At 38.7% G+C, this 21109-nt stretch overlaps 1 protein-coding gene across 3 annotated transcripts in view; it reads left to right on the plus strand.

The window, feature by feature from the left end:
- Positions 1-21109, plus strand: part of LOC107668172 (mitogen-activated protein kinase kinase kinase kinase 4-like) — a 49378-nt gene that overhangs the window by 1969 nt on the left and 26300 nt on the right. For all 3 annotated transcript variants that reach the window (XM_016459970.1, XM_016459971.1, XM_016459972.1), the window contains exons 3-7: positions 3496-3645; positions 4333-4566; positions 10573-10676; positions 10796-10935; positions 12618-12715. In XM_016459970.1, the coding sequence (XP_016315456.1) occupies positions 3496-3645; positions 4333-4566; positions 10573-10676; positions 10796-10935; positions 12618-12715 (726 nt within the window). The remainder of the gene's footprint in view (positions 1-3495; positions 3646-4332; positions 4567-10572; positions 10677-10795; positions 10936-12617; positions 12716-21109) is intronic.

Consider the following 21109-nt stretch of genomic DNA (forward strand, 5'->3'; position numbering starts at 1 on the left):
AGAGAGGCGGGGCATAGAGGACCTACAATAATGTACAGTATTTGAAAAATAATGTGTTTTTTGAACATTAACAGATTAGAGCATTCACACCGCAGGGCGTAGCAGGAGCACAGCAGAAGCGGCAGTGTTTCGATAGTTTCGGCGCCGAGTCTATTTTTGCTGCGCCGCTTAAGCTGAATTAAAGCCACAGTGCATTTTTCTTGATCAAAATTGACCTGATTAACATGAAAAATGACACATTTCACTGTAAAATCATGTGAGGTGTTTCGTGGAAAATACTGAAACAAAATAAAAAGTAAAGATTCTGAAAGCATTGAGGGAGATCCCATAATAAGTTAATATAGATTTACAGTAGTAACAACAAATTATATTTTATTATATGATATGATTAATATGTTTTTAAATATGATGGTTTCATTATAAACATGGTGATTATCTCTAAGGTGGACACCCAACATAATAGGCTATATGATATTTACCATCTGAATCTAACCATGTGTCATGTCAACAATTGGAAAAGTCAGCCATCTATTAATTATCATGTTAATTATTGTGCCTTTCGCCCCAACAGCAGGGGCGCTTTTACCCCAAATACCATACTTTTACATATTCTTCTAGTTATTGAAAAACTGTAGCTTTAATTATTTTAAACCAAACTGATAATCATTAAGAAGACCTTTGTCTCAAAATATATTCAATCACTTTAGCGATTCTCATATTGCCCAAACTTCAAATGCCTGTTTAAATTATTAAAACTAGAGGCATTTATTAACTTTAAGATTACTTTTTATCATGTAAACTATATGTACAGCATGTTATATGCACGTGACAGAGGGGAACACGGCCGCATCACAGCATGCATATCAAAGCACATGACAGACAGTTGCCGGAGAACACCTGAAAAGCGTGACCGAATGAACGATACTCGCCTGTATTTGCAGTACACAAGCCGCGGTTCAGCTGCGCGACAAACGCTGCCAGTGTGAAAGTACAATGGGCGTGCTCTGCATATGCGCCGCTTCTGCGCTGCCTCTGCTCTGCTTATGCGTGCGGTGTGAAACGGGCGCAAGCTTTAAAGCGTTTCATCCAGGTCGCCAGTAGCAAACAAACAATGGAGTACGCTCTGCTGGACAAACTATGTAATTACATCATTTACAAGCATTTTATCTGCGTTTAATCTTCTGTATAAAAATGTTCATATCGGTGGCATATCGGCGGCATATTCGCCGATACTGATATATCTGCGACAAGCTCATATCAGCCGATAAAATCTGCAAAACGATATATCCGCGGCTTTACAGTCTTTCCACTGACAAGAGATCGTCTGATGATTTTGCAAAGGATGTACAGGAGTGGATATTTCACATGAATCAATTAATAATTATGAATGCAAAAAAAAAAGATTCAAATGCGGTCTACGTCGTAGACTTAAAGCACATACAGGAGGTGAATAATAGCCTTTTAAAACAGATTAATTTTCCTGCTTTATTACACTCTATCAAATGTCTATTTTACAATGATGAACCGTCATAATATAATCTGTCCCCCCACAGTTTTGTAAGGAATACTAATCGAACAGAAAATAAAATCGCGATATAGCAGTGTGCTTATCATTTGGAAAAGGATGATTCCACGCAAAGTGCAGTGTTCACGCGCGCAGCTGATGATTGACGTCTCAGAGCGGCTCCATTCAAAGTCAGTAAAACCCGCATGTGCCGTGAGTTTAACCTTCTTATTTTACGACTCCTCCGTATCCAGTTTGTTGCATACATTTTGTTCTTGCATTGATGTTACGTTTGTAGCAATTTTGCACTTTGACAGTCAGTTTGAGATATAATAACTATATAACTATATAACTATTATTGTGTGTATCGGATATTGGACACTATTATATAACAATATAATATAACGATTTGGACACTTTTTGTCATTGAAATGACTTTGAAAAAGTGTCCCAATCAACCTGAATTCACCCCACTCTTTGAAATCATGATTGCATTACAATTTGTTGTTTTAAACCCCAAATATTTTACTTATAACTTCATTATAATTCTTCATTAACAATTACTCAGTTATTTGTAATGTTAATTAAAAAAAAAAAAAAAATTATAATAATAAATTGAAAGTAGTTTCAATGTGCCTAGCTACCTTTTCAGAAGTGTAGCTTGAATGTAGCTTAACTATAATTTACTTTAATTTACGAGTAGCTTGTAGCTGGTCAAGATACAGTTTTAGAGTAGCTTCCCCAACACTGCGGACATGACAAGTGGATAAGATCAAAGAGTCAAAAAGCCATTGTTTTCAATAAATTAGTGCACACCATGGCCGCATATACTTCAGGTAGTCCAACTATTGCAATTAAGAGGCTATAATGTAAGCAAGAGGATACACTGTGTATAGCCAATAGTAAAATAAGTTTGTCCTGTTGTGATTTGACATCTTGGAAAAAAAGCCTTGGCAGCTTTGTCTGAATTTTTAAATACTCCTCCAGGGGATTCGTGCAAATTGCACCAAATATACCAACATTATACTAATACACTGATATGATAAAATCTGTCATGGTCTTGCCATGGTGAGGAATTAAATCAATTGCAAAAAATGAAAACAGGAAGAGGCTCATATAAGTTTGTGTGATTTAGATCAAATTTCAGTCTGAATGCATGGGTTTTTCATTGTCATAACACCGCTAGCTGGCAGCAGGAAAGTGTCGATTGCAACAGATGTTATGAATACGTTCAACCTTTGCATACATTGATGAAATTCGGTAGGCACATCATAACACCTATAAAAAGTTTCTTTGAGCTATACCATAAACCTAACAGGAAGTGAATCATTTTGATATTTCTCTGCAAATATTTTGCGATTTTAAAGTAATATACAAGGTCCAATCTGCACCAGACATCACGTTTGATGAGTCCTGCCCCAAAGACATTCATACATTCCACCCATCCATTCTTTAAACGGCATATCCTCTGTAGGGTTATGAGAGGCCTGAACACATCTACACATGATGCACTCCCCCAACATGCACTAATGCTGTTTGTAGCATTTTTTTTTTTAGTTTGCTTAGTTTCATTCACAAGGGGCTTTTAATGAATGAAGGAATTAGAAAATGCTCTTTCCATGAACTGAACCATGACCTCTTATGAAGAATAGTATTGTGTTGTGTCTTGGCAAGCTCTTTTTATTATGCATTATCTTCTGTAGTTGTATTTATCCTGAAACCTTTACATTTATTTAAGTTTTGCTTATAAAAGTTTGTTATAAAAAAAGTTGTTTAAAATTAATATGTTGATGGCATGTATAGTGTTAGATTATGTACTATACCTACACAGATTTGTCGTAATATGGCTTCCTCTGTTGTATTATTCCCACTTATCAATTCTGTCTCAGTCAGGCTGTCAAATATTAGCATAATGTCATGAGGAGCATATCCTGACTGTTGTCTTGATACCTGCTGATCCTACTTTATCACCCTGTTTGTCCATCTCTCAGGCTGATGAGAGGTATCGTACGAATCTTCAGGGCACCCCTCATGCTGCTCCACCAAAACCCCAAAATCCTTTGCCGCAAGGATCTGAACCGTACACCAATGAAAACTCCTCCACTGAGTCTTCAGGCATGCACAGGCCTATGGAACCACAAGTAACCTGAGAGAACTCACTCCTGTTTTCCTATTTCTCCTCCCATCTCTGTCTTTGTCTCTGTTTAACAGTTGTAAGAAGGATATTCACATTGTTTAAATCTAGAAGTGTAATTTGAATCTGAAACGTGAAACTGATTAACCCTTGCCTAACTGCTAGTTGATCAAACCAGTTGTTAAGACACAGCATAGTGGCTGTTTTTAACAACTGGCCTCGGTTCTGCATCTGGGTGTTAGTTTACCTTGGCACCTAGTTTTATCACTGGGTGAGAGATCTGTTGGATTATTCATTAAATAAAAAAAAACAATTGTGTGTCTGATTGGTCTCACCACTACAGTGTCTAATTGGCAGCAAGAAGAATACAGCTGTCTCTAGTGCACACAAGTGCCATAGCACATAAACAATAAGCTCAGAAACATTAAAGAGAGAATCACAATTCATCGGATAATCATTTTTTTTCTCCCACCCCTAGTAATGCTTACTGTGTCACCTAAGACTCATGATGAAATACGAGACAGACATCATGTGAATGAAACTGAACTGTTAAAAGGTTCTGGATGGCATCATTCTTCTGTCATCTGTGAATTAATAGTCTCTCTCATATTTCACAGTTGCTCACTCATTGACTGCTCAGTGTGTCTACCCTCCATGTCACTCTTACCTGTTGTTCTCTCCCCCTATCTGAAAGGTCCAGTGGTCTCACTTAGCTGCTCTAAAGAGCAACTCATCTGCACCCTATGTGTCTTGCTCCCAGTCCTTCAGTGATCCTGTTCCTAGTTTTGCACATCTTCATCTTCGCTCTCAGGATTCCTCTCACCAGCACCACCCAGTGCACCCTCCATACCCTGACCACCCACAACCTCCTCAATCCAGGGGCCATGAGGCCCCTGAGCAGACTATTGATGAAGAGGTGCCCCCGAGGGTAAGAAAAGGGACCATGGATTAATTTTTAGAGACATTTGTCTGGCACTAAGTGGTACTATGTTGAGTACATTTACCTATTCACCCATACCTCTGCAATTGTATAGGCTAAAATCTTGTTTATAATACCTTGTTAAAAGTCAAATTAAGATGTTTTCATGAAACCTGAGAGATTTCTGTCCCTCCATTTAAAGTCTATTCAACTAAAACTTTAAAGCTTCAAAAAGTTAATAAAGACAGCATAGAAGAATTAATATGAATTGAGTGTTTTAATTCAAGTCTGCTAAAAAGACATGATCGCTCAGTATGATGAACACATCTTATTTAGGCTTTTATTCACATATAAATAATGCAATACTTGAAAATGACCACTAGGTGTCAGAGACGGTTGTTGAATTGTTCTGAAGCCTCGGCACATTTGCTTCGACTGTTTCAGTGTTTCACGAAGCCTCGCTCTGCCCACCACTACTGTCAAAAGCATGCCAAACCAACAGGTGGTGATATAATCTCAACCGTAAAGCCATGTTGTCCAAATCAGAAGCCTGAAAAAGTTTCCAGTAGGCGGAGATAACAGCGCATGCTCCGACGTCACAAGCCAAAATCTCTGGTTTCGCTGTCTGCACGATAACACTGCAACCGGAGTTTTTTAAAATCTTCACCCTGGCAGGAGTTTTCAAAAATGTTCGGTTTCAGTGACCTGGTGCTGCGTTTGCGTTTGGACGAACGGCCAAACCGCATAGAAAAAGCTGTGGTTTTGAATGTTCGTGTGGACAGGGCCTTAGTTTGAAAACTCCGGGGTTGCGTTTCAGTGTAAACGGACCAAAACGGAGACTTTTGAAAACGATGGCGTGGATGCCCACATTCTCTCTGCGTATCCTTGACGACCGTGTAAACAATAACATCATGCTTATTGTTGTACCCATAGATATGTATAGGTAGATTCCCCATTCGACCACTCCAAGCACGTAGACATGTCCGCCATCTAAATAATAGGGAACTACCTATACATATCTATGGTTGTACCTGCATGAATGGTCATGTGACATGCATTTTCGGTTGTGTAGTGTAGACTGAGATCGTTTCCAAAATGCAGTGAAAACGTCAGTGTAGACGAGGATAATTTTCATTTTAAAACGCCGTTTTAAAGCGAAAACGCACTAGTGTAAACAGGGCCTTAGTATCAACTGTGCCAGCTACATAGCTGCGCCTTAGCAACCACCCAGAACACACTATCAAGCGCATAACCATTCCAAAGCAACCATTCAGAACTCCCTAGCAACTGCATAGTGACTCCCTAGGAACCACCTAGAACACTTTATCAACACCATAGGAACACCTTGGAAAATACTCAAAACACATAGCATAACATAAACTCGCTCTGCCCACCACTACTGTCAAAAGCATGCCAAACCAACAGGTGGTGATATAATCTCAACCGTAAAGCCATGTTGTCCAAATCAGAAGCCTGAAAAAGTTTCCAGTAGGCGGAGATAACAGCGCATGCTCCGACGTCACAAGCCAAAATCTCTGGTTTCGCTGTCTGCACGATAACACTGCAACCGGAGTTTTTTAAAATCTTCACCCTGGCAGGAGTTTTCAAAAATGTTCGGTTTCAGTGACCTGGTGCTGCGTTTGCGTTTGGACGAACGGCCAAACCGCATAGAAAAAGCTGTGGTTTTGAATGTTCGTGTGGACAGGGCCTTAGTTTGAAAACTCCGGGGTTGCGTTTCAGTGTAAACGGACCAAAACGGAGACTTTTGAAAACGATGGCGTGGATGCCCACATTCTCTCTGCGTATCCTTGACGACCGTGTAAACAATAACATCATGCTTATTGTTGTACCCATAGATATGTATAGGTAGATTCCCCATTCGACCACTCCAAGCACGTAGACATGTCCGCCATCTAAATAATAGGGAACTACCTATACATATCTATGGTTGTACCTGCATGAATGGTCATGTGACATGCATTTTCGGTTGTGTAGTGTAGACTGAGATCGTTGTGAAAACATCAGTGTAGACGAGGATCGTTTTCATTTTAAAGGGCACCTATTATGCCCCTTTTTACAAGATGTAATATTGGTCTTGGGTGTCCCCAGAATGTGTCTGTTAAGTTTCAGCTCAAAATACCCCACAGATCATTGAATGGTCATGTGACATGCATTTTCGGTTGTGTAGTGTAGACTGAGATCGTTGTGAAAACATCAGTGTAGACGAGGATCGTTTTCATTTTAAAGGGCACCTATTATGCCCCTTTTTACAAGATGTAATATTGGTCTTGGGTGTCCCCAGAATGTGTCTGTGAAGTTTCAGCCCAAAATACCCAACAGATCATTTATTATAACAGCTGGAAAATGTTATTTTTGGGGTGTGTCTAAAAAAGAGCTGTTTTGGAGTGTATCGCTTTAAATACAAATGAGCTGCATATTCCTGACCCATCTCCAGAAGAGGGCGCCGCGTATACGTCTCTCTGCATTGCATATCTACAGCAATAGACAGCCGGTAGAAGCAACATAACTGAGAGCAAGAGAACCGGGGTTCAGCTGTACATATGGGAAGTCAAATGTACTGAAACAGCGCGATGTTACAGAGCTCGCGCCGCGCTGACCTGTCATCGGTGCAGATCAATGGACCGAGCCGTGTTACTGAACGAATCTCGTGATAAGAACGGCGCCAAATAAATTTAATCTCACAAGCGCGGCGCTTGTCAGTTAAAAAATACTTAATGTACGCACACAAATACGGTTAAAACGCTAAGCACTATAACGATATGGCATTCACAAAGGAGTCTGGAGTGATGCACGTATTTAGGTAGATTTTGAGGCGCATTACCTTGAAAAATGAAAGTAATCCACTGCGTCCTCAGCAGCTCGGATGTTGGGAGAAAATGAAGACTCTTATGTTCATTCTTACATGCTAACATTCATCTAGAGCAGTGTTTCCCAACCTTTTTTTAGTCGCGGCACCCTTTGGAAATTTTAACAAACTTGTGGCACCCGAGCGTCACACCCATAGAGTCACACAACGTGAAAGTGAAACCTGAGCGGTGAACTAATTTTCGGCAGCCGAAATTTCGGTGCATCTTTAATTATTGGCGACATCAGAAATTTAGATTATATAATAGATGCTTTTTTGAACATTTTAGCAATTTAAAAATATTAAAAAAGGATTTTTTACACGGCACCCCTGCTCTCGACAGATGGCACCCCAGGGTGCCGTGGCACCCCGGTTAGGAAACACTGATCTAGAGCATTGGGATTGCTTGCAAGACATTGTTGACGTTACAGCTGCTCGAGCACGGAGAAAATGGAGGACAGCGTAGAACCGCTGAGGCCGGAAACTATAGCAATGCAGGGCTGTCAATCAACCCCCGTGGCCCGGCCCTATACAATGTGACGTCACACTGCATGAGAATCAAAACGGCAGGCCTAGTGAGACTGACTTGGTTTAAAGGAGATTAAAAAATGATGAGTGGGTGGATTTTTATCATTGTAGGGTGGTTGTGTTCACACACTGCCAACACACATTTATGTCCAAACACCATGTAAAAGTGGAGTTTGCATAACAGGTGCCATTTAAAACGCCGTTTTAAAAACGAAAATGCACTAGTGTAAACAGGGCCTAATAATCACTCCACTCCAGCTCTGCTCCGTGTTCACCATTTCACACTTCCGCTCCACTCCTCGCTCACTGATTTCAGAAACACCACTCCGCCTTCGCTCCACATCTAATGTATTTCAGTATGTTTGGAATATCACAGTTCTGTTCATAACGTATATTAAAAGAAAAAAATAAAAGAAATAAAAATAACAGGAGAGTTTCAGACTTATTGTAACACCAGTGTGCAAACTTTTTTCCTACCACATGACAAGTTAATATCATGGTTGTCAGCATTAAAAGGTATCATTGCTGCTTTTTGCAGTGCAAATATTTGTGATGAAAATTTTCAACAGTTATTTTACATATGGATCGCTGCATTTCTTATAGATTTCTGCTCATTCGAAATCAGATACAGAGATGAAGTAGCACTGTAAGATTACATTTGTTTGAATGCATTATTGAGAGAGCGATTGCGTGTGAATAAGTGTTGTAATGTGTACCTGTTTAAATCATGCTTTCACCTGAAAATATTCAGTATCTAGAAGGAACAACAAATTCCTTGAGAACTATAACTTCCTGCTCATGTCCATTGCCATCATCATAGCCTTCACATTCTTTCTGATTTGAGTGATCCTTCTCTATCAAACTAGCTAAATATGTTTAACGTGAATTCTTGCTAAATATGCAGTTATATTACGGCATGAATTGTACTCATGATGGAGCGGTGGTGGAGCACTCTTGGAGCAAATGTGAAAACCACGACGCTCCGACTTTTAAAAAATCTGCTCCTCATACGCTGCTCCTGCTCACATACTCTGATAGCCACAGAAGCAGGGTTGCCAGGTTTTCACAACAAAACCTGCCCAATTGCTACTCAATCTAGCCCAATCGCATTTCGAGGGGAGTCACCCGGTAAAAATCGTGTTCCGGGGGGTAAAATACAAGTTTTTTTGGTGGGGTTCCCCTGGTAAAATTTGCATTCCAGGGGCTAAATATCACGTTATTGGGGTCGCTTCAACCTGCAAACATGAAAAACAACCAGCGGCAACCGTGTTAAAGTAGCCCAATTCCGCGGACTTGGCAACACTGCACAGAATGTTTTTAAAAATAAAAAAAGATTAATACTGGCACATATGAGATGGTCCTTATGCCGTATTCCAAACGAGGTTGGAAGTGAGAACATCCGAGTTGAAATGTCCAGTCAATCACACTTCACGTTAACACATTGACCTCATGATGTCGGCATGACACAAGGAGAGCATTTCATGTTTTCGTGATGATTAGGCCAAAAACAGTAAAAAAAAAATTACAATAAAATGTTGTTCATTTTGAAAACTGACGAAGAGCAAAAATTAAGGTATCATTTTATAAACTTAATGTGTAATGTTTTTAAGTTTGACACAAGGTAGCTCCAAACTATGCTCGTTGGAAGCAGTGATGTCAAATGACACATCTTGTTGAAGTCGAGATTGATCGATCTCCAAAGTTCACAGGTCGGATGTCTGACTTCAAGCAGTGTTCTAGATGTTATTTCCAAGTAGGAGGTGGGAAAAATCTAAATTTCGAGTTGTCTAGAACGCAGCATTATGCTATTGCAATATACAACCTTAAAGGGGTCATATGATGCGATTTAAATTTTTCTTTTCTCTTTGAAGTGTTACAATCTCTTGGTGCATAAAGAAGATCTGTAAAGTTGCAAAGACTAAAGTCTCAAATCCAAAGAGATATTCTTTATAAAAGTCAACCATGCCTACCTAAAACGGCTCGTTCTAACATGCCCCCACATGTCTACATCACGATGTGGGAAGATTTGCATAACGCTGCCCAGATGTTCACGCAAAGAAAGAAGGCGTAACTTTTATTCTCACTGTAGTATTGTTACAGTAGTATAGTATCGCCGCCGCTGCCATACCTTGGAGGCACTGTGTTTCGTTGTGAAAGCGAAACTACTTTGTTTGGCCTTCCAAAAGAGGGACGATATCCGCTACGTCATGCCTAGAGCTGATCCGTGCTGGTCGCTGGTCAAGCTCACCGGCCTCCGCTCACTCTAGGCCGCCGCCGCATCTGACGCTGTGTTTCGTTGTGAAAGCGAAACTACTTTGTTTGGCCCAAAACCTGCTATACATGAACAAATTTAAAGACAAATTTAATATGAAGGGTAGGGTTTGTTTAGGGTGCAACAACAAGGACCTAAAACACTGTTTAACTGTGTTAACATTTATCACCAACACAACATCAAGAATGGTTCTTTTAAATTTGCCATGTTTGGTAATTTTCTCCACTTTTTAAAACGGCTTGATCCTCAAAATGCTGCTTAATAATAATTTGTGCTAATTGCTTCAAAATCAAATGCAATATAATATGTATGTAATATTAACAAGATCCTCTTCTTACTTTCCTGCAAGGTGCCAATAAGAACAACATCCAGATCTCCTGTGTTGTCCCGTCAAGATTCTCCATTACAACATGGGCTGCATAACAACCAAGCTGGACAGAGGAATGCTGGAATGTGTGATCTTTGTTAACATAATTTCTATGCAGAATATTCACCTCTGAAGTTACATGTACAAGTTTATATTTCTCAGGACAATTTCAGTAATTTTGTCTTTTGACCTCTCATCCCCTTAGTAACGTGGAGCCACGGCTGCTGTGGGAGCGAGTTGAACAGCTCTCATCTAGACCAGGTAGTGGGAGTTCTTCTGGCTCCAGTAACTCCAGCTCTCAGACTGGATCACAGGCCACCTCAGGGGAGAAGTTCAGGGTCCGTTGTGAGTATTATTATTATTTTTTTAAATAACACACTGACATACAAACTAATTCAACACTTTAATGCAGAAGTGTCCAAACCTGGAGGGTCACTGTCCTGCAGTGTTGAGCTCCAACCCTAATTAAACACACCTGAACCAAAGTAATCAAGGTTTTCAGACTCACTCCCTGGCTGCTTCCGAAATCGCCCCCTATACCCTCATTCACTATTCCCTACATTAGGTCACTAATTCAGTTCACTAGAAGGAGTGAATGAAAACGAGTAGTGAATTCGGACACTGAGTGCACCGGAAGGAATGCTGCTTTTGCATAGTTTGTGCTTGCTGTTTATTAATCATTTGAAACTAGCAAACTAGCAGCTCCAGTAGTAAGATTAAAGGATTTATCTTGAACTCTGTCACGGAAATTATGTATAAACCCTAATCAAACAATTTAATAATCAATTTACAATGAATTTATACCCGTGTTGTACATTATGCTGTAATGCCATGGATGAGCGCTTTGTAAAAATGAATGGATTGATTATTCAGCTGCAGGCGCCATCTCCCTGTGTCCGAAATTGCCCCCTATACCCTTAAATATGGCACTATTTGAGCGGACAGCCATTTTTAGAGCTGTCAGAAACCTTAGTAGACATTATCGAATGCACTCATTTAATTCCAAAACGCACAAAAATAATGAGTGTACAACTGATGTATGCTCAAAGACTAGAGAATACCTATAATGCACTGTGAGAATCACACGCCGAATGAATTGCTGCGTCTTGCCAGAAGATGGTGCCTGCAGCTGAATCATCCATCCATTCATTTTACAAAGAATTTGTCCACGGCATACAGCATAATACAATGCAGGTATGAATTAATTGTAAATTGATTATTAAATTGTTTAATTAGGGTTTATACATAATTTCCATGACCGAGTTCAATGTAAATCCTTGCTACTAGAGCTGCCAGTTTGCCAGTTTCAAATGATTATTAAACAGCAAGCACAAACTATGCAAAAGCGGCAGCCCTTCTGGTACACTCAGTGTCCGAATTCACTCGCTCGTTTTTATTCACTCCTTCAAGTGAACTGTATTAGTGGCCTAATAGGGAATAGTGAATGAGGGTATAGGGGGCAGCCACTAGAAACTTCCAGGCAAGTATGTTGGAGCTGGCTGGGACTAAACTCTGCAGGAATACTGGCCCTCCAGGAGCAGGATTGGACACCCCTGCTCTTATGTCATGAATAAAAAGTAAAAATGAAACACAGACATACTGTAATCTTTAATTTTTAATACTGTAATCCCAAATTGGTGCTTTTTGTATGGTGGAATTTAATCATTGATGGTCAACAGCAAAATTGTAAATTGGTAAATGCATTGTCATTTGCGGTGGCTATAAGGCAGTCTGAGCGGGGTTTTTATTTTATAGTGTTTCTTGAGGTGCACCCATAATGCTAGTAGGAATTTATATAAAAACTGTCATCATTTAGAAATAAAAGGCCCTTTTCTTACCTAAATTTAGTCCCTTTGATTTAAACGCTGTTTCAAAAGGCTGTGTCTCCTTTAAGACCTTCATGTAAACGCCCACTTCTAGCGTTTCACACTTGTTGTTGCTGTTGTTGTTGGGGGGGGGGGGGGGTCTGGACGTGTCCCACCCGTCTACCTGAAAATGACTCTTGTGCATTATCACTCTCTCTGCAGCCTCTTCAAAGTCTGAGGGCTCACCAATGCAGCTGCCAGAGATTGCTGGGAAGAAGTCAGAAAAGAAGAAAGACTTTGTAAGACCAGCTAGACATGCTGTAAGTAACTGCTGTCCTGAATGTCAAATCATCTGATTTGTTGGTGTGCAGACATGTCAAAAAGGCCTCATATTCAAACAGATTGTTTCTATTGAACTAAATGATAGACACATTCACATTTAACATTTTTACTCTGGGTGTAGCTCTCTCTTCCTCTACTCCTTTTGCATTATTTTATGTTTTGGAATTTTTAGTACTGTCCATGGTGTTCTTCACCATGATCATCTTCACCATTAATCAATCAAGCAATCCCACTGACAATTTAAACTAGGTAGTGTGGTGAGTTGGGGATGCAAGTCTCTCTCTTGAAACCAACACGGAAGTGACTAAAACTGCTATTCATCGACTGGCCGCTAGAGACTGGCTCCAAAAGGGAGTCAGTCCCATAGACTCCCCATGTTAAAAAGGCCAACTTTACAGCAGAAAAAAAAGTTTACAATGTTCGCTAACATTAAAGGATGCAAGACATACTTAGCCTATTGTTTTTACATCGAATTGAATGAAAATAGCTTACCCTATAAGAACGACTTGTGGATTGATGTGCACACCAGCAGGAATAATGCTCAGAATGATTGTGAATTAAACATCTCCGATGACGTTCATTGCAATGGATTTGATCAAGTTACAAGAAAAGGTAGGAAAAGGCTTTAATTGCGAACTGTTACTGGTTTTATGTGTGATACGCTGTCACGGCATTCGACTCCTCACACATGCAGAAGTGTGCAGCCCCAGACTGACAGTTGACACTGAGTGAATAGTCTGCATTATAAAAATGTATTTTTTTTGGCTTAGTGTTATGTTAGAATCATTATTATACTCTTATACCTTTTGTTCTGTAATATTTTGAATTGTTTTTAGCTTTATTTCTTGTTTTTCATTTAAATGTTAAGTTTTGAAATTTTGTATTTGTCATTTTTATTTAATCTCTTTATTTTTAACATGTGTATAGGTAGTATTTATAAAGTTTTAGCTGTTAGTTTTGGATCTGTTTTTAGTTGTTTTAATACTACAATTGATTGCTTCTGTTGTCCTCATTTGTAAGTCGCTTTGGATAAAAGCGTCTAATAAATGACTAAATAAAAATAAAAATAAATAAATAAAAATAAAAATAAAAAATTCCTTGAAAGATTATTTATGATTAATTATTGTTGCCAAGTTATCTAGTCGTTGCTTGTTTACAGTGCTGTTATATGGAGCAGTTTGTTAGATCGCGATCTATCTAATTTGTTTGTCTAATGAAGGGCCGACAGATGTATGAAAGTACACACAAGTCACACCGTAATTTCAATGCGGCAGAATTTAATGGACAGTAAAACAAAGGCAGAATACCATATAACTCCAGGCTAGCACTGTAATATTAACAAACGGCTAAATAAATGCAGAGCACCTTAACTTAATTTAACTGATGTGTTCTGCCTTGGTTTCTCCGGAGCTTTTCTCCAAGATACTTCAAAGTTGTTAATAAATAATTTTCGACCAAAACCGAAGTTATGGTGTTTTGTCTATGCATGGCAGCACTACTGTCACTATAGACGGGCGTGGTTTCAGCAACTTTTTTGCCCATTTTCGATTATCCGGGAGTGATGCGCGGTGATGCGTTGCCAAGATGGCAGCGGTCGGCTCTCCGCCCACTTTAGGCTTCAAAAATGCTCTTCGGAAATCTAGGAGTGACGTCACGGACACTACCTCCATGTTTTTTACAGTTTATGGTTGGATGCCATGTCTGCACATATCATACCTGCAAACTAGTCGCTTTTCGCCGTTTTGAATCAAAATATGTCATTTATGCAGGGCTTAATTTGTGCCGGAACAACCCGGATCCTGATCCGGCACCTCCGAATTTGTCCGAAAGCTGATCCGGCACCTCATTTAACAGATCCCCTCCTCATGCGCCAATGAAAGACGTTTGTGTTGACCTATAGCGTGTATATATTTAATGAAAAAAACTTCTATTATGAGCAGGCTTGCCTAGAATCTACATTTGAAACAACAAACTTGAGCGCGCAAAGAGATGCGACATGGCTGCTCTCACAAACCCGAATGCACGGATCCAATACTGATACACATGCGTTTTCTTTCTCAGATGTGCAGACTGTGCCTACGAGGATAATCGCCAGGACGGCCATTTTGACGTCATTTTTTGTGTGTATTTGGCCTCGTAAGCACAACAAGCTGCGAAAATAACTCAATTTGGTACTTGCCAGGTGCGCGATATGCGCGCTATGGATGTGACTGTGAGCGCATAGGAAACCAGGGCCGTGCACAGACATTTTGAGGGGCAGTGGCCCAAACCAAAAAAGGGGCACTAGGGGGGTGGGTGCTTGTTAATACAAATTATCCAGGTGTTACAAATATACAATTAAAAGAGAAGACAGCACACTCTGTTTTTTCAGACTTCATTGTAGATGTTTTGATAAGAATGGGCTCTCCCTCACACTCTGAGCCTGCTTCTGCCTCATCTTCAATGGAAGTAGGGGAGAGTGGGGTAAGTTGAGCCAGTGGGTAAGTGGAGCCACCCCCCCGTTTCTTGGCAACTGTACGCTTTTACTGTCATGTGACCATGTTTTTTGGAACCACCCATTATTTCTGCCAGACTGTGAAAAGGAGAAACACATGGGGGGGAATGGAAGGCACCCATTTACTTAAAAAACTGTTGTTGGCTTGTCAAAGTAAAATTTTAGCATAACAGATGTAATGGTTGTTACATCAAAGCAAATTTATCCAGGTCTAAAAATATTTATGATACATATAGGTGATTTAGCAACATATAAAACCATGCAAATCATTTAGCTAAATGTTAGCCTGAACTCGTAAGAAACAGTAGCTATTTTTTCCAAAATGTCAGCTATGGGGCAAAGTGAGCCAAATGCTGTGGGGTAAATTGAGTCAGCATTTTAACTTAACCCACCATAAGGCACTGTAGTTAAGTTAAATCTCTGAATTATAAACTGGTGTTTTAATGTGATATTACTGGTTTAGTTTATCATATATACATATTTTATAGTTTATTTGATAGGGACAGTGTACAAGTGCACCAAATCCTTCCCTGATAAGAACCAGAAAATGCTTTTCATCGCATTATAATCAGATATATCTTTCCACCTGTAGTCCCTAATGGCCAACCAACTCTCTGTTTAGTCTGTTTTTAGGAAGGCTACAACTTTAGTGGTCAACATATTGTTTCAGAAATGCAAACAGTTAAATATTGAAATGTAATCTTCATTTGGTTGGTTTTATGTTGTAAAAGTTAACTTCAAATTATTCAAATTACAAAGGAAATTATTAAATTAGTTTTTTAATTATTATTTATTTCACATGGGTTTGAATCAGATTTGGTCAGATGGTCATTTTACACCCAGATGGTGCATCTTACCCACTGACTCGACTCGGGTCAACTTACCCCTAACCCGGGGCAAACTGAGCCATGGGAACACTTTTATTATAAGAAGCCATATTTTTAGAACCCTTTGTCATATATACATTCTGATCATTTAAAATGATAGGAATAGCCTACATTCATTAGGATAGGATAGGATAGGATAGGATAGATACTTTCATTGTACTTCTGAATCATTTTAACTTATCTTGAGGACCACATAAGTAAAAAGTGTCCAATCTTACCCCACTCTCCCCTATAAGTATTAGACATTTAATTTAATATTTTACAGCATAAATCTATATTATATACTAATAAACAACTAATTTAGAACATTTTTCTTTACCATTTATAGGCCTACTATTAATATGGTTTTAATAAAATAGTATCTAGTACTAGTATCAAGACAAGTGATTATAATGGGAAATATACTTAATTACAAGAATTAAAGTGTGACAAACTGCTAAATATTCTATATGATGATTTACCTGCTGGCTTGCTGGAGCTTTGAATTCGTGTTTGCAATGTTGAACTGCCTTTAGCAGCCTCGCTTCGCTCTTTCTTTTTTGCGAAGGCATTTTTATATATTTTTTTGTCTACAAAGTGTGCCAACAACAGCGAATTTTGTGTTATTTATATTAGATCTGATCGGGTACAATAATTTGATTAGACATTCTAATTCTAAGACCGTGGATATTTTGTTGTTATCACTTTTAAAAGACCGAGAGCAAATCATTACCGACAGAAATACAGAAACAAACCACCAAATTACTAATTCAGCGAATCATCCACTGACTATTATGTGGATTGTAATGCATCTACGGTCTACCTGTTAATGCAACGACATTGGGTACTGTGGTCTCCCCTCTAGGGATGGGCGATACCACTTATTTTGTTTTCGATACGATACCGATATTTTTCAAGGCAGTATCGTCGATATCGATACCGATTCGATACTTCTGAACTAAACTTTTAAATTATGAAATTTATTAAATTATTAAATTACTAAGAGTAAAATGGGTAATGATAAGCACTTAACTTTATGTTTAAAACGCATTTTAACATTAAATATGCCTTAATTGTAACTTATTAGGTTATATTTTTGTTAGAAAGTGTGCCAACAACAGCGAATTTTGTGTTATTTATATTAGATCTGATCGGGTACAATAATTTGATTAGATATTCTAATTCTAAGACTGTGGATATTTTGTTGTTATCACTTTTAAAAGACTGAGAGCAAATCATTACCGACAGAAATACAGAAACAAACCACCAAATTACTAATTCAGCGAATCATCCACTGACTATTATGTGGATTGTAATGCATCTACGGTCTACCTGTTAATGCAACGACATTGGGTACTGTGGTCTCCCCTCTAGGGATGGGCGATACCACTTATTTTGTTTTCGATACGATACCGATATTTTTCAAGGCAGTATCGTCGATATCGATACCGATGCGATACTTCTGCACTAAACTTTTAAATTATGAAATGTATTAAATTATTAAATTACTAAGAGTAAAATGGGTAATGACATGATCAGTATTATCTTTCAACGTTCAATTTAAATAACTGTAATTGCACAAACTATGTAGGCTACAATTTCAGTTTGTTTATTGTGAAATAACTCTGATAAGCATTGTTTAGGGATGCCGTTCCCAAAAGCTTTAATGCTTTCTTATGATACTTTTTGGAAAAGCAGCCCTGTTTGAATGTACTGTCAGAAGTGAGTTGAACGCTCTCTGTGATTGATTGGTTCTGTTTTGCAACATTTGCGTGTTCAGATGAGCAGGAAAATAGTTCTATCCTACACAATTACTCGCTAACAAAGGTTATTCGTCCAATTCAATGCATATTGTACGCATTATTTTTTTGTTTTGTTGTTAAATTAACAAAATCACTGGTAAATAAAACACCTTAGTATCGATATTTTTTGTTTGAGTATCGATACTTTCGATACTCGCGTCAGTATCGATATATCGATACTTTGGATCGATACGCCCATCCCTAAGCAGCACACAGATCGTGAGTGATGCTGCGGAGCAGGTGGGAAAACACGGAGCAGATTAATGGAATCAGCGAATCTTTAGCGGGGCGGTAACAGACCGCTTGAGCTGGGGTGGTGGGGGGGGATTGGTGAGAGGGGCAACTCAGCCGATGAGGGCAAAGGGGCAGTGGCTCTAGCCACCGGGCCACCCCCCTGTGCACGGCCCTGTAGGAAACCCCCTTTGGAGCACGCGAGTATCGAATGGCTTAAACTTAAAAAGATGTGCAAATGATACAGTTTTGTGACGATGCAACAATGACTCGATTAGGCAAGTGACAATTCTGTCGACTGTCCCGAAACCCGAGCAAAAGTCTTGTATCGCAGCGTGCAGTAGTGCAGACGAGATGCGCTGTTGTGAAGCCGCGGTACAGCTGAATCACTCACGATGTTTTCAAATGACTGATTTAATCTGATAGTATGTGTGGATTTATCTACTCCTCTAACCTACATGCTCTATTGAATATGTTTGCAGGAATTTCCCTCATTATAAACTTGAAAGCAAATTAAACATATTCTATTATACAGAGATTTAAGGAAAAAAATCCATGACTTTTCCCAAACTTTTCCAGACTCCGCATGCGTTTGAATCGCTCTCGCGGTACTTTGATGTCCAGTCGGCAGTGTTGCCAATTTAGCAATTTTGTTGCTAAATTTAGCAACTTTTCAGACTACCCTAGCAACTTTTTCTTCCAAAAGCACCTAGCAACATATTTAGCTATTTTTTTTATTAATTTGGCAACTTTTAGCAACTTTTGATAAGTGACTCAAACAATAAAAAGGCACAATTTACCATTTAAATTACACAAAAAGAGAAAATCCAAAGATCACAGGAATTAAGTTAGCTGCTATTTGCAATTGTTTAATTTAATAGTAATAATAATAATTTCATAATTGAATACTGTTATTGTTCATTTATGAGACACTTTGTTAGTAGCTTGTACCTGCGATTGTTGATGAGTTAGTTACTAACTCATCAACAATCGCAGGTTGTTTTTCCATTTTTTCGCCACCTTTTCCATGTTTCTACATATTTTTCTTACAGTATGTAGAAAAATGGAAAAGGTGTACTAACTGTTAGTACACTGTAAGAAAAATATGTAGAAAAATTGAAAAGGTGCTAGTAATTTTCCAGGACATTATCCGTTGTAGCCCGAAAATGCGTAATTAAAAATGCAGGTAAAAAAATAACCTGTGGAAAAATCAATACAGAAAATTCCTTCATATTAACATAGTAGATTGTGCACTATTTTTTGTACAGACTTTTCTTAGAGTGTAGCATACTAACTAACTACCAATACACTGCTTAAAAGTGTAATTGTTCAGAATGTGTAGTTTTACTTGTTTACTAGCTAATAATAATAATAAAAAAACTTAAATTGTAATCGTTCAAAAATGTGTAAACTTTCGATAATTCAGTGTATTTAAAAAAAATTTTTTATATTTTAATATTATATTATTCATTTATATTATTACGAACAAATCTAAATGAACATATAAAAATATATGTTTTTGCTGAGATTTGACAATTTTGCGTCGTGATTACGTAATGACGTCATCCCTCAATGACATCACAACATCATTTAGCAACTTTTAGCAACAAATCAACCTTCCTTTAGCAACTTCCCCTGAAAATTAGTTGGCAACACTGCCGGTCGGTCTGCGCGCTGCTGTGCTGCTTCAAATCGAACACACCTCATCTCACAGCCAGTCCGTTTTGACGGCACACTTTACGCTCACATCCGCATGTAAACATGTCGGCGGCGTGGAAGTTCTTCATTGTGAGTAAAACAGACACAAAGTTCGCAATTTGTAATACAATATTGACTGTTTTTGCTCAAGTTCGCTGACGAAGTTTCAATCAAAGCCACAGCAGAACTGTTTTGTGTCTCCGAGCAACACAGCGGTGTTTCGATACTGAATGAATCCACGTTTTTGAACGAATCAAGTGAGTCAGTAGCTGGGTTTCCATCACCCTGCTTTTATGTGCATTTTGAAGTATCGCATCAGAATCGAGTGATGGAAACGCTGAATTTCGAATAAAAATGCCTTAATTCGCAAAAAAGTTTTACGCTTGCTTGAGGTGGTTTTTGACTTGTGCGAAAAAGCGTTAATGCAAATAATGGGAGATGGAAATGCATTTTGCGAATAAATTCCTCCAAGCGCATCAAAAAAGTAATGTGACTTTGCGCTATGGGACGGCAAATTCTGACTAACCAGCGGACCGATCTCATTCACAGCATCTGAAATGTTGTTATGGTCATTCGGAAATGCCCGAGCAAAGTCTGTCATCAAAGTATTTCTGTATAATTGCCTCCCAGAACTGTTAAACGACTGCGTTCCCAAACAGCAGCATCCACCTCGGAAAGCAATTACCGCATTCATTGCGTTTCGTCTGCTCGTTCTGAGGTGCAAGTAATTTATTATATAGGAAAATTATTATATTCAGTAGCTTCTCCTACTTTTCTTAGTGATGTATAGTGCCAGTTATGATTTTGTTCTCTTTGACTCGTTGGATGGAAAGTGCTTGTTCGCAAATGTTTTATGCGATATTCCAATTTTGCGAATAAGTTAAATTCGCAACTTTGGATGGAAACCCGGCTACTGATTTAGTAACCCATTCATAAAGACAGTAGTTACTTGTCTCATTTTTGAATGAATCAGCCGTTTGAATGAATGACTACCCAGCAAGCAATTTTGCGTTTAAAAGACGTCTATTAGCCGTCTAAACACAGCCCAGACGTCTAGGCTAAAACAAGGCTAAATTTGGGCTGTCAGTGAAAATTTAATAGACGTCTAATCATAGCCCCAAGAATAGACTAGTCATCAAATAGACAGCTAATGAATGCCTATATATATACATCTAATAGACAACAAAATGGCAAACATCCAAACAAATTAAATATACAGCTTTTATTAAAGGGGTCATATGATGCTTTTTTAAAGATAATTATTTTGTGTATTTGGTGTAA

The sequence above is a fragment of the Sinocyclocheilus anshuiensis genome, unplaced genomic scaffold (assembly GCF_001515605.1).
Source record: "Sinocyclocheilus anshuiensis isolate Anshui unplaced genomic scaffold, SAMN03320099.WGS_v1.1 scaffold3332, whole genome shotgun sequence".
NCBI lineage: Eukaryota > Metazoa > Chordata > Actinopteri > Cypriniformes > Cyprinidae > Sinocyclocheilus > Sinocyclocheilus anshuiensis.